Here is a 17,420-nt window from a genome sequence, read left to right as displayed (position 1 = left end):
CACATGCACCGACTCTCACTGGGGTACTGGTTCCCACACACACTGACTCTCACTGGGGTACGGGTCCCACACACATTTACTCTCACTGGTGTACGGGTCCCACACACACTGACTCTCACTGGGGTATGGGTCCCACATGCACCGACTCTCACTGGGGTACGGGTCCCACACACACTGACTCTCACTGGGGTATGGGTCCCACATGCACCGACTCTCACTGGGGTACTGGTTCCCACACACACTGACTCTCACTGGGGTACGGGTCCCACACACATTTACTCTCACTGGTGTACGGGTCCCACACACACTGACTCTCACTGGGGTACGGGTCCCACACACATTTACTCTCACTGGTGTACGGGTCCCACACACACTAACTCTCACTGGGGTATGGGTCCCACACACACTGACTCGCACTGGAGTACGATTCCCACACACACTGACTCTCACTCGGGTACGGGTCCCACACACACTGACTCTCACTGGGGTACGGGTCCCACACACACTGACTCTCACTGGGGTACGGGTCCCACACACACTGACTCTCACTGGGGTACGGGTCCCAAACACACTGACTCTCACTGGGGTACGGGTCCCACACACACTGGCTCTCACTGGGGTATGGGTCCCACACACACTGACTCTCACTGGGGTACGGGTCCCACACACACTGACTCTCACTGGGGTACGGGTCCCACACACACTGACACTCACTGGGGTACGGGTCCCACACACACTGACTCTCACTGGGGTACAGGTCCCACACACACTGACTCTCACTGGGGTACGGGTCCCAAACACACTGACTCTCACTGGGGTACGGGTCCCACACACACTGGCTCTCACTGGGGTATGGGTCCCACACACACTGACTCTCACTGGGGTATGGGTCCCACACACACTGGCTCTCACTGGGATACGGGTTCCACACACACCGACTCTCACTGGGGTATGGGTCCCACGCACACTGACTCTCACTGGGATACGGGTTCCACACACACTGACTCTCACTGGGGTATGGGTCCCACACACACAGACTCTCACTGGGGTACGGGTTCCACACACACTGACTCTCACTGAGGTACGGGTCCCACACACACTGGCTCTCACTGGGGTATGGGTCCCACACACACTGACTCTTATCTCATTCCCAGATGCAAACCCAGGAACCGGCAATCTGTCTGCCTCCAATGGCCCAATCTGATATTTGCAATTTGCAAATTTGAGTGTCTTTGCCTAGAATACTTCAACAGATTCGATCCTTCACTCCTGTATTGTTGCTGTGCCACTCACTCCCCGTACTCTTTAGTATCCCATCCAGTCGAATCACACTCTCCCCCTCACCCTTTAATATCCCACCCAGTCTGATCCTACTCTCCCCTCACCCCCCATACTGTAAGCACTGTAAGAGAAGGTAGTGTTTGGACTCACTCTGCCAGCTCCTCCAGGCTGCGATATACATCATCATCCACCGCCGTCTCCTCCGAGGGGAACGGCCTGGCAAAGACAGACAGAACAACACCGTTAAAACCCAGCGCTCGCCCCGTGCCTCCAGCATAATCCATGGCTGTAAACTGTACTGGGACAGTCTGCGGAGCGATCAAGATCAATGCTCCCTCCTCACAGCACTCACAGACGGAATACATACGACACAGCGCAGGGAGCGACCCGCACACAGCGAGCTATCCCTGTACATCCGCCCTGTACACATGCCCAAAACACAGCGAGCTATCCTTGTACACCCGCCATATATGCAAGCCCTGTACATATGCCCTGTACACAGCGCGCTATCCACGTACACACGCCCTGTACACAGCGCGCTATCCCTGTACACCCGCCCTGTACAAAGCATGCTATCCCTGTACACACACCCTGTACAGACGCCCTTTACACAGCATGCTATCCCTGTACACACCGCCCTATCCCTGTACACACCGCCCTGTACACAGCATGCTATCCCTGTACACACGCCCTGTACACCCATCCTGTACACAGCGTGCTTTCCCTGTACACGCATCCTGCACACAGCGCGCTATCTCTGTACACAGCGCTCTATCCCTGTGCACACACCCTGTGCACAGTGCGCTATCCCTGTATACAGCGCCCTGTACACAGCGGGCTATCCCCATACACACGCCCTGTACACAGCGCGCTATCCCTGTACACACGCCCTGTACACAGCGCGCTATCCCCGTACACACGCCCTGTACACAGTGCGCTATCCCCGTACATATGCCCTGTACACCCATCCTGTACACAGCATGCTATTCCTGTACACACACGCTGTACACAGCGCTCTATCCCTGTGCACACACCCTGTACACAGTGCGCTATCCCTGTACACACGCCCTGTACACAGCGCCATATCTCAGTACACGACACACACCCTTGACCATGGAGAATGAAGCTGGCCAGGTTCAGTAACAGATGAGGATATGATGAGCTGTGCACATAGACATAGAAACATAGAAAATAGGTGCAGGAGTGGGCCATTCAGCCCTTCGAGCCTGCACCGCTATTCAATGAGTTCATGGCTGAACATGCAACTTCAGTACCCGCTTCCTGCTTTCTCGCCATACCCCTTGATCTCCCTAGTAGTAAGGATTTCATCCAACTCCCTTTTGAATATATTTAGTGAATTGGCCTCAACAACTTTCTGTGGTAGAGAATTCCACAGGTTCACCACTCTCTGGGTGAAGAAGTTTCTCCTCATCTCGGTCCTAAATGGCTTACCCCTTATCCTTAGACTGTGACCCCTGGTTCTGGACTTCCCCAACATTGGGAACATTCTACCTGCATCTAACCTGTCTAAACCCATCAGAATTTTAAACGTTTCTATGAGATCCCCTCTCATTCTTCTGAACTCCAGTGAATACAAGCCCAGTTGATCCAGTCTTTCTTGATATGTCAGTCCCGCCATCCCGGGAATCAATCTGGTGAACCTTCGCTGCACTCCCTCAATAGCAAGAATGTCCTTCCTCAAGTTAGGAGACCAAAACTGTACACAATACTCCAGGTGTGGCCTCACCAAGGCCCTGTACAACTGTAGTAACATCTCCCTGCCCCTGTACTCAAATCCCCTCGCTATGAAGGCCAACATGCCATTTGCTTTCTTAACCACCTGCTGTACCTGCATGCCAACCTTCAATGACTGATGTACCATGACACCCAGGTCTCGTTGCACCTCCCCTTTTCCTAATCTGTCACCATTCAGATAATAGTCTGTCTCTCTGTTTTGACCACCAAAGTGGATAACCTCACATTTATCCACATTATACTTCATCTGCCATGCATTTGCCCACTCACCTAACCTATCCAAGTCACTCTGCAGCCTCATAGCATCCTCCTCGCAGCTCACACTGCCACCCAACTTAGTGTCATCCACAAATTTGGAGATACTACATTTAATCCCCTCGTCTAAATCATGAATGTACAATGTAAACAGCTAGGGCCCCAGCACAGAACCTTGCGGTACCCCACTAGTCACTGCCTGCCATTCTGAAAAGTACCCATTTACTCCTACTCTTTGCTTCCTGTCTGCCAACCAGTTCTCAATCCACGTCAGCACACTACCCCCAATCCCATGTGCTTTAACTTTGCACATTAATCTCTTGTGTGGGACCTTGTCGAAAGCCTTCTGAAAGTCAAAATATACCACATCAACTGGTTCTCCCTTGTCCACTCTACTGGAAACATCCTCAAAAAATTCTAGAAGATTTGTCAAGCATGATTTCCCTTTCACAAATCCATGCTGACTTGGACCTATCATGTCACCTCTTTCCAAATGCGCTGCTATGACATCCTTAATAACTGATTCCATCATTTTACCCACTACCGATGTCAGGTTGACCAGTCTATAATTCCTTGTTTTCTCTCTCCCTCCTTTTTTTTTTAAAAGTGGGGTTACATTGGCTACCCTTCACTCCATAGGACCTGATCCAGAGTCTATGGAATGTTGGAAAATGTCTGTCAATGCATCCGCTATTTCCAAGGCCACCTCCTTAGGTACTCTGGGATGCAGTCCATCAGGCCCTGGGGATTTATCGGCCTTCAATCCCATCAATTTCCCCAACACACAGTGGAGCACAAGCAGCCTGTTAGACCAGCTCGACCCTGCTCGTAGTCTCTGTGCATAGCTAGAACCCTGAATGACACACACACACACATAGTGCTGATTATAATTAAACCAGGGACGAGCAGAGACGCGAATCCATCCTGTGTCGATGGTCTATTTTGTGCGACCAGGGTTGCGGGTAATAAACAGATAAAATGTTAGAAACATAGAAATTAGGTGCAGGAGCAGGTCATTCGGCCCTTCGAGCCTGCACCGCCATTCAATAAGATCATGGCTGATCATTCAACCTCAGTACCCCTTTCCTGCTTTCTCTCCATACCCCTTGATCCCTTTGTATATAATGAATGCAGGGTCCTTTATGCTGGGTGTGTGTGGCCGAGTGAGCAGGGTGCTGTCATCCCTCTGATGGCTGCCTCCAATGACAGAATGCTCGGCGTCACACGTTCTCTCGGAGTTCATCATCGAGTTCCTCATTTCACTAAACGCTTGAAAGTCAGTCTGGTTCACAGAGCTGGACAGAGCTCAAAGGGCTTGATTTAAACAAAACCTGAAGATTTCCCTGTGACACCAGCCTCACCCACAGGCTCTGGGAGGGGAATGCAGTAAAGGGCAGGCACGCTTATACAGCCACTGGCACACCTCCCATGGCGGTGCTCACGGGGAGGAGAGAAGCACAGGGTGCGATTAACAGAGCGCAATGGCAACACTCAAAGGAGGTGCCCGTACAGCAAAGAGCTGACATATTAAAGCAGTGAGTGGGAACGTGGGCATGACAGAGTGAGTGGTGGGAAGATATGGGAGGGGAGAGGACAGTTAAATATTGAAGAGGGGAGTGGCGAGTAGTGGGAAAGAAAGACTTGCATTTCTATAGCGCCTTTCACGACCTCGGGGCATCCCAAAGCGCTTTCGTGCTCAGCAAGCTCCCGCAATGTGACAATGACCAGATCATCAGTTTTTATTTATGTTAACTTGAGGGATAAATATTGGCCCCAGGACACCGGGGAGAACTCCCCTGTTCTTCTTCGAAATAGTGCCATGGGATCTTTTACATCCACCTGAGAGGGCAGATGGGACCTCGTTTTAACGTCTCATTGGAAAGACAGCACCTCCGACAGTGCAGCATTCCCTCAGTACTGCCCCTCCGACAGTGCAGCGCTCTCTCAGTACTGCCCCTCCAAAAGTGCGGTGCCCCTCAGTACTGCCCCTCCGGCAGTGCAGCGCTCCCTCAGTACTGCCCCTCCGACAGTGCGGCGCTCCCTCAGAACTGCCCCTCCGACAGTGCGGTGCCCCTCAGTACTGCCCCTCCGACAGTGCAGCGCTCTCTCAGTACTGCCCCTCCGACAGTGCAGTGCCCCTCAGTACTGCCCCTCTGACAGTGCAGTGCCCCTCAGTACTGCCCCTCTGACAGTGCAGCGCTCTCTCAGTACTGCCCCTCCGACAGTGCTGCACTACCTCAGTACTGCCCCTCCGACAGTGCGGCACTCCCTCAGTACTGCCCCTCCAACAGTGCAGCACTCCCTCAGTACGGCACTCCCTCAGTACCCCTCCCACAGTGGGAGGGAGTGCTGTGCTGTGCTACACTTACTGCCTGGGCCCTGAAGGTTACAGCAAGTTACCGCGATGTGCACTCACCCAAACAATCTAAAGATCTGTGAAACCTGCCGTATTTTACCCTGTCGCACAGAATGAGACAGTTGGAGTGCCGAGTGTTGGGACTGTCAGTGCAAGCGAGTTCACTCAATCAAATGCAAACGGATTGATCCTTCTTGACAGGTGGAACTCACTGCTGAAGGAGTCTGACTCACACAGTGGGCAGTTTCTTTAAATAGCAAACAGCTGAGAACTACAGTCCTGTGTGAAAGGAGTTTTGCCCCAGGGATTTAATTCACAACATCCGAGTGTATGTTGATCTGAGCAGCAGTCAGTGTTTCGGACTTTGCTCACTCTCTGACCTGCTGCACTCTACACTTGGACAGGTCTGAGCTGATCACAGTGAATATTTTGAGGAGCTCACTAATAAGGGAGTGTCTTTAGCTGTTGTCTCTATGAACTTCCATTCGATAAGGTTCCACACAAGAGATTCTTGGTCAAACGGAGATTGCATGGAACTGACGGGAGCCTTTTGACTCGGGCAAGGAATTGGTCGGGAGGTGGGAGACAGAGGGTGGGGATAAAGGGAAGGTTATCTGATAGGCAGGATGTGACCAGTGGGCCTGCACTGGGACCGCTGCTTGTCACCATCTCCATCAACGAAGGAACAGAGAGACGTGTATCCAGGTTTGCTGACCACACTAAGTTAGGAGGCACAGGAAGTAGTGCAGCTGGAAGCAGGAAGTTACAGAGAGACATTGATTGATTCAATGAGTGGGCAACACTGTGGCAAATGCAGTTCAGTGTGGGGAAAGTGTGAGGTCACCCACTCTGGATCCAAGAAGAGATAAAGAAAGACTTGCATTTATATAGCACCTTTTATGACCACCAGACCTCTCAAAGTGCTTTACAGCCAATGAAGTACTTTTGGAGTGTAGTCACTGTTGTAATGTAGGAAACATGGCAGCCAATTTGCACACAGCAAGCTCCCACAAACAGCAATGTGATAATGACCAGATAATCTGTTTTGTTATGTTGATTGAGGGATAAATATTGGCCAGGGCACCAGGGAAAACTCCCCCGCTCTTAGTAGAAATAGTGCCATGGGATCGACTACATCCACCTGAGAGGGCAGACGGGGCCTCGGTTTAACATCTCATCTGAAAGACGGCACCTCCGACAGTGCAACACTCCCTCAGCACTGCCCCTCCGACAGTGCAGCACTCCGACAGTGCAGCACTCCCTCAGCACTGCCCCTCCGACAGTGCAGCACTCCCTCAGTACTGCCCCTCCGACAGTGCAGCACTCCCTCAGCACTGCACTGGAATATCAGCCTAGATTTATGTGCTCAAGTCCCTGGAGTGGGACTTGAACTCACAACCTTCTGACTCAGGCGAGTATGCTGCCCACTGAGCCACAGCTGACACTGAGAGATCAGAGTGTTTACTAAACAGCGAGAAGCTGGGGACTGTGGGGGAGCCGAGAGATTTCGGGGTCCAAGTACAGAAATCACTAAAAGCCAGTGGACAGGTACAGAAATAATTAAAAAGGCCAATGGAATGTTGGGCTTTATCTCGAGGGCTGGAATACAAAGGGCTGGAAGTTATGTAACACTTTATATAAAGCTCGGGTCAGACCCCGCCGGCAGTAACTGCGTTCAGCCCTGGGCCCCGCCCCTCAGGGAGGGTATATCGGCCTCGGAGGGGGAGAAGCGCAGACATACAGATACACACATTGGAAACACACCACCAACTTGCATTTATGTCGGGTCTTCAATGTAGTAACGCACCCCAAGGTGCTTACACTCGCACATTTACAAACCTACACTTATAGGCACTCGCAGAGATATACGTGGACAGTCTCACACACACAAACAAAAAGATAGCCGGGTCCACAGAGACACAGGCATGTACAGGGACCCCAAACACAGATTTATATCCTTTATCTCCTGCACACACAGATCAGAAACAGTGCTAACTATTCAGATACGTCCCGTTGCAGGGTACAGAACACGTTGCCATGGTTACCTGATGCCTTTGCACTGGACCGCGGTGTGATGGGAGACTCGAGAGACGGCGGAGATAACCTGCAACACAAAGACCCAGGGATTAAATCAATGGTCATAGACCCTGTCGTCAATCCCTCCCGGGGGGTGGAGGGGAGAAGAGGGGCAACCGGGCCTAGGTGGGGGGAATGAGGGGGCAACCGGGCCTCAGAGGCGAGGGGTGGGGGATGGGCTAGGCTCAGGCCTGGGGGGTGGCTCGGACCTCGGGCTGCTGCTCTCTGTCCGAACGGATCGTTTGTGGCCAACATTGTGCGGCAGATCTGTCCAGCAACACCACCTGTGCAACACACTGAGTGCGGAGAGAGTGAGGGTCTGACAGGAGGGGCCCGGGCTCCAATCACTGCCCGGGCTCACCAACTCCCATTGGATGTATTCCTGGAGTCAGACCTCTCCGTCCTCGGCCTCCTACACTGTTTCAGTGAAGCTCAACACAAGCTCGAGGAACAGCAGCTCATCCTTTGATCGGGCCCTTCACAGCCCTGTGGACTCAACATCGGGCTCAACAACTTCACGCCAGAATCTCGGCTCCTCTTGTTTCGGGCAGCAGTTGTTTATGATTCTGCCATTCCCAGTTACACCTCCTCTAGACCCGTCTGGAGGAGAAGGGAAGAGAGGGTTATGCTGACAGAGTTAGATGAGGAAAGATGGGAGGAGGCTCGAGTGGAGCATAAACGCCAGCATGGACTGGTTGGGCCGAATGGCCTGTTTCTGTGCCGTGTATCCGATGTAATCCTGTGTAATATTCTGTTTCTTCACTTGTCTCATTACCATCTCCGGTCACCTTGCACCATCATCCCCTTTGTCTGGGAATCTCTCCTGCCTTCCACGCTATCACAGACCTTCCCTTTTGTTCTTTCCCCTCTTCCCCCCTTTCCCTGCCCCGACACTTGCTTAAAAACCTGTTACATCTCTAACTTTTTCCAATTCTGACGAAGGGTCATCGACCCGAAATGTTAACTGTTTCTCTCCCCACAGATGCTGCCTGACCCGCTGAGTATTTCAAGCATTTTCTGTATTTATTTCAGCTTTCCAGCATCCGCAGTATTTGGCTTTCCAAACTGAACCGATTGGTCGATTCTGGACTGTCAAATGGCCAATTCCACGTCTCCAATATTTACAACAAGATGCAAAAGCATGTTGTTTAAGCACCTGTGATTCTTCTCATGGGTTGGATCTTCGTGTCCTGGAAATTAATCCTTCATTCCCGGAGACACGGGCCAATCCCCAGCCGTGAGTTCAGGTCACCCCGGACAGGTCACTAGGTCACAGAGACAGCTAGCTGGGTCACTGGATCACAGAGGTAGGTCACTGGGACAGGTCGCTGGGTCACTAGGACAGGTCGCTGGATCAGGTCGCTGGGTCACTGGGACAGGTCACTGGGTCACTAGGACAGGTCGCTGGATCACTAGGACAGGTCGCTGGGTCACTGGGACAGGTCACAGACAGGTCGCTGGGTCACTGGGCCAAGTTTGCTGGGTAACTGGGACAGGTCGCTGGGTCACTGGGACAGGTCACTGGGACAAGGTTGCTGGGTCACTGGGACAGGTCACTGGAACAGGTCGCTGGATCACTGGGACAGGTCACTGGGACAAGGTTGCTGGGTAACTGGAACAGGTCGCTGGGTCACTTGGACAGGTCACTGGGTCAGGTCGCTGGGTCACTGGGTCAGGTCGCTCGGTCACTGGGACAGGTCGCTGGGTCACTGGGACAGGTCGCTAGGACAGGTCGCTGGGTCACTGGGTCGCTGGGTCACTGGGTCACTGGGACAAGGTCACTGGGTCACTGGGACAAGGTCGCTGGGTCACTGGGACAGGTCACTGGGATAGGTCGCTGGGTCGCTGGGACAGGTCACTGGGACAGATCGCTGGGTCACTGGGACAGGTCACTGCAGCACACCTTGCGGCCAACGTATGAAATGTCACAGCGAGTGTCGGCAGAACTGTCCCTCTGTGGAGGGCATCACACCCAGAGCCAGGCGCTGCCCCGGCCTGTCACGGGACCGCGATCGGCCGCAGCGACCCCATTGGTAGCCAGGAGGCTGAGCTGTCCAGAGAGACTAAGGGTGGAATCCAAGGCCTTCTGGTGAGTCGGGTTCAATGCCCCACAGAGCTGTGTCTCACCCTCTCTCTCTCGCTCTCTCTTCCTTTCTCTCCCTCCCTCCCTCGGTCTCCATCTCCCTCCGTCCCTCACACTCTCTCTCTCTCACACATTACAAGCACTTCCATGCAGCTTGTCTCACACTTGGACCATCTGCTGAGGTTTCCACGAGATGCAGTCTGATTGGAAAGTGTGCTGAGTATATATAACCTGCACGGTTGCACCAGGCTGTTGCTCTGGCCTGCCTCGCTCTCTCTTCCTTTCTGTGTGCACCATTTTCAGTCTCTCTCTCCCTCTCCTTCTTAAGACTCTCCATAAAACCCACCACCCTGATCAAGCATGTGGACAACCCTCTGACTACCTCCTCTTTGACACAACATCCAGGTTCTGGGGCAGCTTGGGGTTTTCCTAACAGCGCTGTGTCAATGCAAATTCACAGAATCAACAACTTCCATTTATAAAGTGCCTTTAACATAGGAAAACATCCCAGGGCGCTTCACAGGAGCGATTATCAAACAAAATCTGATACCGAGCCACATGAGGAGAAATTAGGACAGGTGATCAAAAGCTTGGTCACAGAGGTAGATTTTAAGCAGCGTCTTAAAGGGAAGAAAGAGGTAGAGGCGCAAACAGGTTTCAGCAGCGAATTCCAGAGCTTGGGGCCTCAGCAGCTGAAGACACGGCCGCTAATGGTGGAGCGATTATAATCAGGGATGTGTAAGAGGGCAGAACTGGAGGAGCACAGAGATCCCGGAGTGTTGTAGGGACTGGAGGAGGTTACAGAGATAGGGAGGAGTGTAAGGGCTGGAGGAGGTTACAGAGATAGTGAGGGGTGTAGAGCTGGAGGAGGTTACAGAGATAGGGAGAGTGTAGGGCTGGAGGAAGTTACAGAGATAGGGAGAGGTGTAGGGACTGGAGGAGGTTACAGAGATAGGGAGGGGTGTAGGGACTGGAGGAGGTTACAGAGATAGGGAAGGGTGTAGGGGCTGGAGGAGGTTACAGAGATAGGGAGGGGTGTAGGGGCTGGAGGAAGTTACAGAGATAGGGAGGGGTGTAGGGGCTGGAGGAGGTTACAGAGATAGGGAAGGGTGTAGGGGCTGGAGGAAGTTACAGAGATAGGGAGGGGTGTAGGGGCTGGAGGAGGTTACAGAGATAGGGAAGGGTGTAAGGGCTCGAGGAGGTTGCAGAGATAGGGAGGGGTGTAGGGGCTAGAGGAGTTTACAGAGATAGGGAGGGGTGAGGCCATGGAGGGATGTGAACACAGGATGAGATTTTAAAATCGAGGCATTGCCAGACCACGAGCCAATGTAGGTCAATGAGCACAGGGGGTGATGGGTGAGCGGGACTTGGTGCGAGTTTGAACACGGGGCAGCCAAGTTTTGAATGAGCTGGGGATTACTGAGGGTGGAAGGTGGGAAGCCAGCCAGGAGAGCCTTGGAATCGTCGAGTAAAACAGCAAGGTTGCAATGGGTCTGGTTCAGCCTCAGACAGTGTTCAGGGAGAGGGATGGAGTCAGTAGCTGGGGAACAGAGCTTTTGGTGGAGACCGAAGACAACAGCTTTGGTCTTCCCAATATGTAGGAGGCCATTCGGCCCATTGAGCCTGTGCCGGCTCTGTGAGAGAGCGATCCAATCAGTCCCACTCTCCCCGCTCTTTCCCCACAGCCCTGCAATTTCCCCTTTTCAAATATTTATCCAATTCCCTTTTGAAAGTTACTATTGAATCTGCTCCCACCGCCCTTTCAAGCAGCGCATTCCCGATCACAACAACTCGCTGTGTAAAAACATTCTCCTCATCTCCCCTCTGGCTTTTTTGCCAATGATCTGAAACCTGTTCCCTCTGGTTACCAACCGTTATTTACCCAGGCCCGGGATCTCCGGGATCTGAGACAGCAGCAGCTCAAACGCCCACTACCCCCAGCCATTCCCCCACAACCACCCCACCCCCCGGCCATTCAGCCACAACTCCCACACCCCCACCCCGGCCATCCCCACCCCACCGCCCCCGGCCATCCTCACTCTCTCCCCACCCCCCCAGGCATTCCGAGGGAGGGAGGGAGGAGGGGGGGGGGGAGAGGGGGAAAGAGGGGGGAGTGAGGGAGAGAGGGGGGAGTGAGGGAGAGAGGGGGGAGTGAGGGAGATGGGGAGAGGGGGGGAGTGAGGGAGAGAGGAGAGGGAGGGAGGAGAGGGGGGTAGGAGAGGGAGGGGGGGAGGAGAGAGAGGGAGGGGGGGAGGAGAGAGAGGGAGGGGGGGAGGAGAGAGAGGGAGGGGGGGAGGAGAGAGAGGGAGGGGGGGAGGAGAGAGAGGGAGGGGGGGAGGAGAGAGAGGGAGGGGGGAGGAGAGGGAGGGGGGGGAGTTAAAGAGAGAGGGAGAGGGAGGGGGGGAGTTAAAGAGAGAGGGAGAGGGAGGGGGTAGTGAAAGAGAGGGGGGGTGAAAGAGAGGGAGAGAGGGGGAGGGAGGGAGGTGAGAGAGGGAGGGAGGAGAGAGAGTGAGGGAGGAGTGAGAAAGAGAGGGAGGGAGGGGAAGCGAATCATAGAGAGAGAGAGAGTCAGAGGAAAGGACCATTCGGCCCATCATGTCTTTGCCGATAGTGAGACAGAGAGAGAAATAAATTGTTCCCCATTGTTTTATATTTTTGATTTTCCCAGTTTATTTCTATCCAATATTTCACATCTGGCTGTGACAGGGATGTGCTCTTTGACTATTAGTTGATTAATTCGAGCCTTTTTATTCGGATTGTGTGAGCTGGCAATGTGGCCTGTGAAAGGAGCGGTTTCCCTGGGCAACCGCCGGGCCCTGCGGGGTGGTATTCTGACGGGAATTGTTAAAAGTGGCTCAAACTCTCTGGTTCACACTCTGTGCTGCTCATCAACGATCCTTCAATCTGATTGGTTAAGGAGATGCTCAGGTCCCCAGATGCCCTGCAGAGGGCGATGCACTGTTCCTCCCTCACACTTGCAGCAAGTTGCAACACAAAATATCATGGGGATTAAAGGTGCAAGAGCAACTCGAACCAATTCTGGCAACTCACTCACTGTCCACAGCAATCTTTGGGCCAATCCTCCATCAATATGATTCCCCACCAGCCTGTTCCCAGTAATCCCGTCACTGGGGCCGAGTGCCCAGAAGCTGCAAGTGTAAACAGGAACTGTGGCAGGAGGGTCGTTGACAAGACCACACAGATTTAAAGTACTTGTCAAAAGAACCAGAGGGGGAGACGAGGAGAATGTTTTTATGCAGCGAGTTGTTGTGATCGGGAACGCGCTGCCTGAAAGGGCGGTAGGAGCAGATTCAATAGTAACTTTCAAACGGGAATTGGATAAATACTTGAAAAGGAGAAATGTTCAGGGCTGTGGGGAAAGGGTAGGGGGGAGTGGGGCTAATGGGATCGCTCTCTCACAGAGCCGGCACAGGCTCAATGGGCCCAATGGCCTCCTGCTGTGCTCTGTCAGTCTGTGACTCGATGAATTGGGCTGCCTGTCTGCACTCAGGAGTAGCGATCAGCGGTTCCCACATGTTGCTGCAGTTCCCCACTCAGGCAGCAGAGGGGCTGCCTCTCAGGTCGGGTGAGCTGCCAGGCTGCAAACACAGTAACCTCCGTGAACGGAAAATATCACCAGCCCAGTCTGAGCAAGGCAGTGTAAAGGGAGCTTTAATCTGTATCTAACCCCGTGCTGTACCTGCCCTGGGAGTGTTTGATGAGACAGTGTAGAGAGAGCTTTATTTACTCTGTATCTCACCCCGTGCTGTACCTGCCCTGGGAGTGTTTGATGAGACAGTGTAGAGGGAGTTTTACTCTGAATCTAACCCCGTGCTGTACCTGCCCTGGGAGTGTTTGATGGGGACAATGTAGAGGGAGCTTTACTCTGTATCTAACGCCGTGCTGTACCTGCCCTGGGAGTGTTTGATGGGACAGTGTAGAGAGAGCTTTACTCTGTATCTAACCCCGTGCTGTACCTGTGCTGGGAGTGTTTGATGAGACAGTGTAGAGGGAGTTTTACTCTGAATCTAACCCCGTGCTGTACCTGCCCTGGGAGTGTTTGATGGGACAGTGTAGAGGGAGCTTTACTCTGTGTCTAACCCGAAAGAAAGAGACAGCGAGAAAGAGGCAGAATGTGGGAGAGAGTGAGAAAATGAGGGTGAGTGAGAGAGAGGCCGGCGAGAGCGAAAGTGTGAGAGAGGGGGCGATGGAGAGAGGGAGAGAGGGGGCGAGGGTCTGAGGGGGCGAGGGTCTGAGGGAAGAGAGGGGCTGAGGGAAGAGAGAGGCTGAGGGAAGAGAAGGGCTGAGGGAAGAGAAGGGCTGAGGGAAGAGAAGGGCTGAGGGAAGAGAGAGGCTGAGGGAAGAGAGAGGCTGAGGGAAGAGAGAGGCTGAGGGAAGAGAGAGGCTGAGGGAAGAGAAGGGCTGAGAGAAGAGAGAGGCTGAGAGAAGAGAAGGGCTGAGGGAAGAGAAGGGCTGAGGGAAGAGAAGGGCTGAGAGAAGAGAAGGGCTGAGGGAAGAGAAGGGCTGAGAGAAGAGAAGGGCTGAGAGAAGAGAGAGGCTGAGGGAAGAGAAGGGCTGAGGGAAGAGAAGGGCTGAGGGTGAGTGAGCTACAGACTGTTAATGACTTCCAGAAGAAAAGATGAGGAAAATTGGAAGAGCAAATTCCACTAAAAATCCAAGGCCCCGAGTGTGGAGAATCGTTGTGTTGGAGCGGATTTTTGGACATATATTTGATTGTATACGGGACCAAACATTTGTTTTATTTTCCCCTTTAAATGAATTTTGTAAGGGACAATGAGATAATGAACACTGGAGAGTTAAGTGCTAGGTATGTTTGTTTATACCGGTGTCAAAAGCCTGCACTTGTTTATAACTGCCCTGTCACAATGCAGGATGGGTTATGTATCAAAAGCTTAGCCTTCGATAAGTCAAAGCTTTGTAGTCTAAAGCATGTGTTGTAAAGTGACGTAATTTGTAAGATAAAAGGACTTCACTGCAGATACCAATTTGAGAAGATGGTTCAAAGACAGGGGTCTTTAACACTTCTCCCAAAGCTTTGTCTCCGATTTAATAAACCTCTCTTTATATATATTATACAGTCTTGGAAATATTTTTCCACAACAAAATGGTGTCACGACAGGATACTGTCTGATCAGACGTGATCACTTAAGACAGTATCTGGAATCTGGTGTTAGAGACTGAAAAGAGAGGTGTACGGGCACGACGGGATAGTGTATAAGATACGATTAAACAGATAGCGGGAAGAGGCTGACTAACCAGTTTGAGTTGTCCCTTTAGTAAATAAGGTCGGTGCGGAAGGGAACTGATCACTCCAACCCAGAGCCGAAAACTCCGGTGGTAAGGAAACATGCTAGCTTTGTTGCGAAGACAAAGGGTCTCCACAGAGTAGTCGTGGCCGTGAGTATTACAGAAACAAAGGGAAACGTCCGAGACTGGCGAACATGGAAGGTAAGGAAGGGAATGTAAAACGCGGGCTGCCCGGGTCATTAATTAATTCCTATCATTAATTGTAACTTGCGTAATTACGTAATGCCATAAAAAAGCTGATAGTGACGATCTTAAGTGACATATGGATCCAGACATAAGCTTTGTTGAATGAAGAGAGACTTTTCTGAGTGGCTATTTTGAATGAAGAGAGTACTCGAGTAATTTTGACTGTGGAATGAATGAAAGCCTGCTTGGGAAGGTGTGGAGTTGTCTGCCTGTTTTAACTCCACCCACTCTTTCCAAATAGAGTGAAAAAAAATGTTTTAACCCTTCGTAGTGTTGTCCTGTATGTGGGAAGTTTAAGAAACTGTGAACCTTATGGTATTACATTTTAAGTTCAAAACTAAGGTGTGGATATATTCGGATGATAAATTACAGAGCTAGGAAATGCACAAAGGATAGGTTTGTTGAGTAAAAGATAAAAATACATGGTCCCGGTAGTAAAAAAAAAAAGAATTTGACACGCTCACTTACTTGTCGAAAGAAAACATGCAATTGGGTTGAAAGACATAAATTTAGTCCAGGAGTGAGATAAAGAATGCCTTTTAAAACGCTCCCATTTTCCTTTGTGTAAAACCTTGACATGAAAGCTTCTAGCTCAGTAAAAAAAAACGTTTTAAATTTAGAAATACCTTCAGGGATTAGGTCAAACTCCTGGGCGAGTGGTGAGCTAGCTGTGAAAGTGTAAAAGGGACTTTTGAAAAAGGCTAAAACAGTAAGCTTTAGCAGTTTAGAAAAGAAAAAGATAAAGCAGGAAAAGGTCTCTGCCACGGGAACAGGAGGAGGGCAGAAAAGGGGGACTTGCCACAATACCCTATAAGACCTGAAGCTAGAACAGCGATTGTAGAAATAGTAAAAGGGCTAGTGGAAAAGGGTATCTTAAAAGAAACAGTTAGCACCACTAACTCCCCAAAAAGGCCCAGGTAGGATAATCCCAGGTCCTGTACCTAGGGTACTGCCTCTCAAGGAATGCCCTTGGATAGGAAAAAGGCTGTCAAGGACATGCCTAGACCAGTAACGGTAAGGGGGGTGAGGAAGGTACTGGGCCTCTTTAATTTCAGCTGGAACTTTATCCCTGATAAAAGGAGACCTATAGCCTATTACTCTACCACCGAAAGCCCGGTGGTGACTGGATTATCCAGATGTATAGCCGCGCTAGATTGCGCAGCTTGGGTGGTAAAAATTAAGCGAGCCTGTGGTGATGACTGGAAACATCATTCTCCACACTAAACACACATTGGTAGAAATGTTAAACACAGGAAAACTGAGAACCGTATCTAATATGAGATGGGCAAAGTGGGAAGCAGTCCTCTTAACACCCAACAAAGCGGTAACCATAATTAGGGATGTAGGAAACAACCCCGCAGAAGGTATGATGGATGAAGGGGAACCCCACTTTTGCGAAGAGGTAGGTGAGGATATGGAAGAGGATAGAATAAAAAACGTCCCCCTTCAAACCGCAGAACAAACCTTGTTTGTGGACGGCTCACGAAAATACATAGAGGGACTACCTCATACCAGATGGGCCGTAGTTAACCAGGATCTAGAGACAGTCGAATCAGGGCGAATTAATGGGGGGTCGTCAGCTCAAGTGGCAGAACTGGTAGCCCTCACCCGGGCACTGGAATTATCGGAAAATAAGATTGTTAATATCTATACGGACAGTAGATATGCATTCGGGGTTGTACACGATTATATGACAGCTTGGGGGAGAAGGGGTGTTTGCGATGGATAAAGACATAACTTACTAAATACCAGTTGATATCAGCTGTGAAAAAGATATTGGTTTAATTGGAAAAAAAAGAATTTGAAGAGGTAAAAAACACTCTCCATTGATAATGATTTTAAATTATTAAAATTAAGTCAGTGCCGCTGGGGCCCCGAGACGAACAGATAAGTATTGAGAAACTACACCAGGACACTTCTGAGGAGGAAATAGGTATGTGGACAAAGCAGGGCGCAACGCAAGGGAAGGATAACGTTTGGAGACGAAACGACAAGGTAATGGCGCCTGAATGCATACAGAATACCTTATTGGAGTTGCATCATGGCCTGTCCCATTCAGGACGAGAGGCCATGACCGGGAGTCTTGGGAGAGATTGGTGA

The 17,420-nt window shown here is 51.3% G+C and overlaps 1 protein-coding gene across 5 annotated transcripts in view; it reads right to left on the bottom strand.

Moving 5' to 3' along the window:
- The window catches only part of vav2 (vav 2 guanine nucleotide exchange factor), a 512,235-nt gene that overhangs the window by 344,288 nt on the left and 150,527 nt on the right, over window positions 1–17,420 (bottom strand). For all 5 annotated transcript variants that reach the window (XM_070862795.1, XM_070862797.1, XM_070862799.1 and 2 more), the window contains exons 3-4: window positions 7,693–7,751; window positions 1,432–1,497 (exon numbers count right to left, since the gene is read on the bottom strand). In XM_070862795.1, coding sequence (XP_070718896.1) covers window positions 1,432–1,497; window positions 7,693–7,751 — 125 coding nt within the window. The remainder of the gene's footprint in view (window positions 1–1,431; window positions 1,498–7,692; window positions 7,752–17,420) is intronic.

The sequence above is a fragment of the Pristiophorus japonicus genome, chromosome 20 (genome assembly GCF_044704955.1).
Source record: "Pristiophorus japonicus isolate sPriJap1 chromosome 20, sPriJap1.hap1, whole genome shotgun sequence".
NCBI classification, from domain to species: Eukaryota; Metazoa; Chordata; class Chondrichthyes; family Pristiophoridae; genus Pristiophorus; species Pristiophorus japonicus.
The sequence above is the reverse complement of the archived record's forward strand: the minus strand, read 5'-3'. Positions and strand labels throughout refer to the sequence as shown.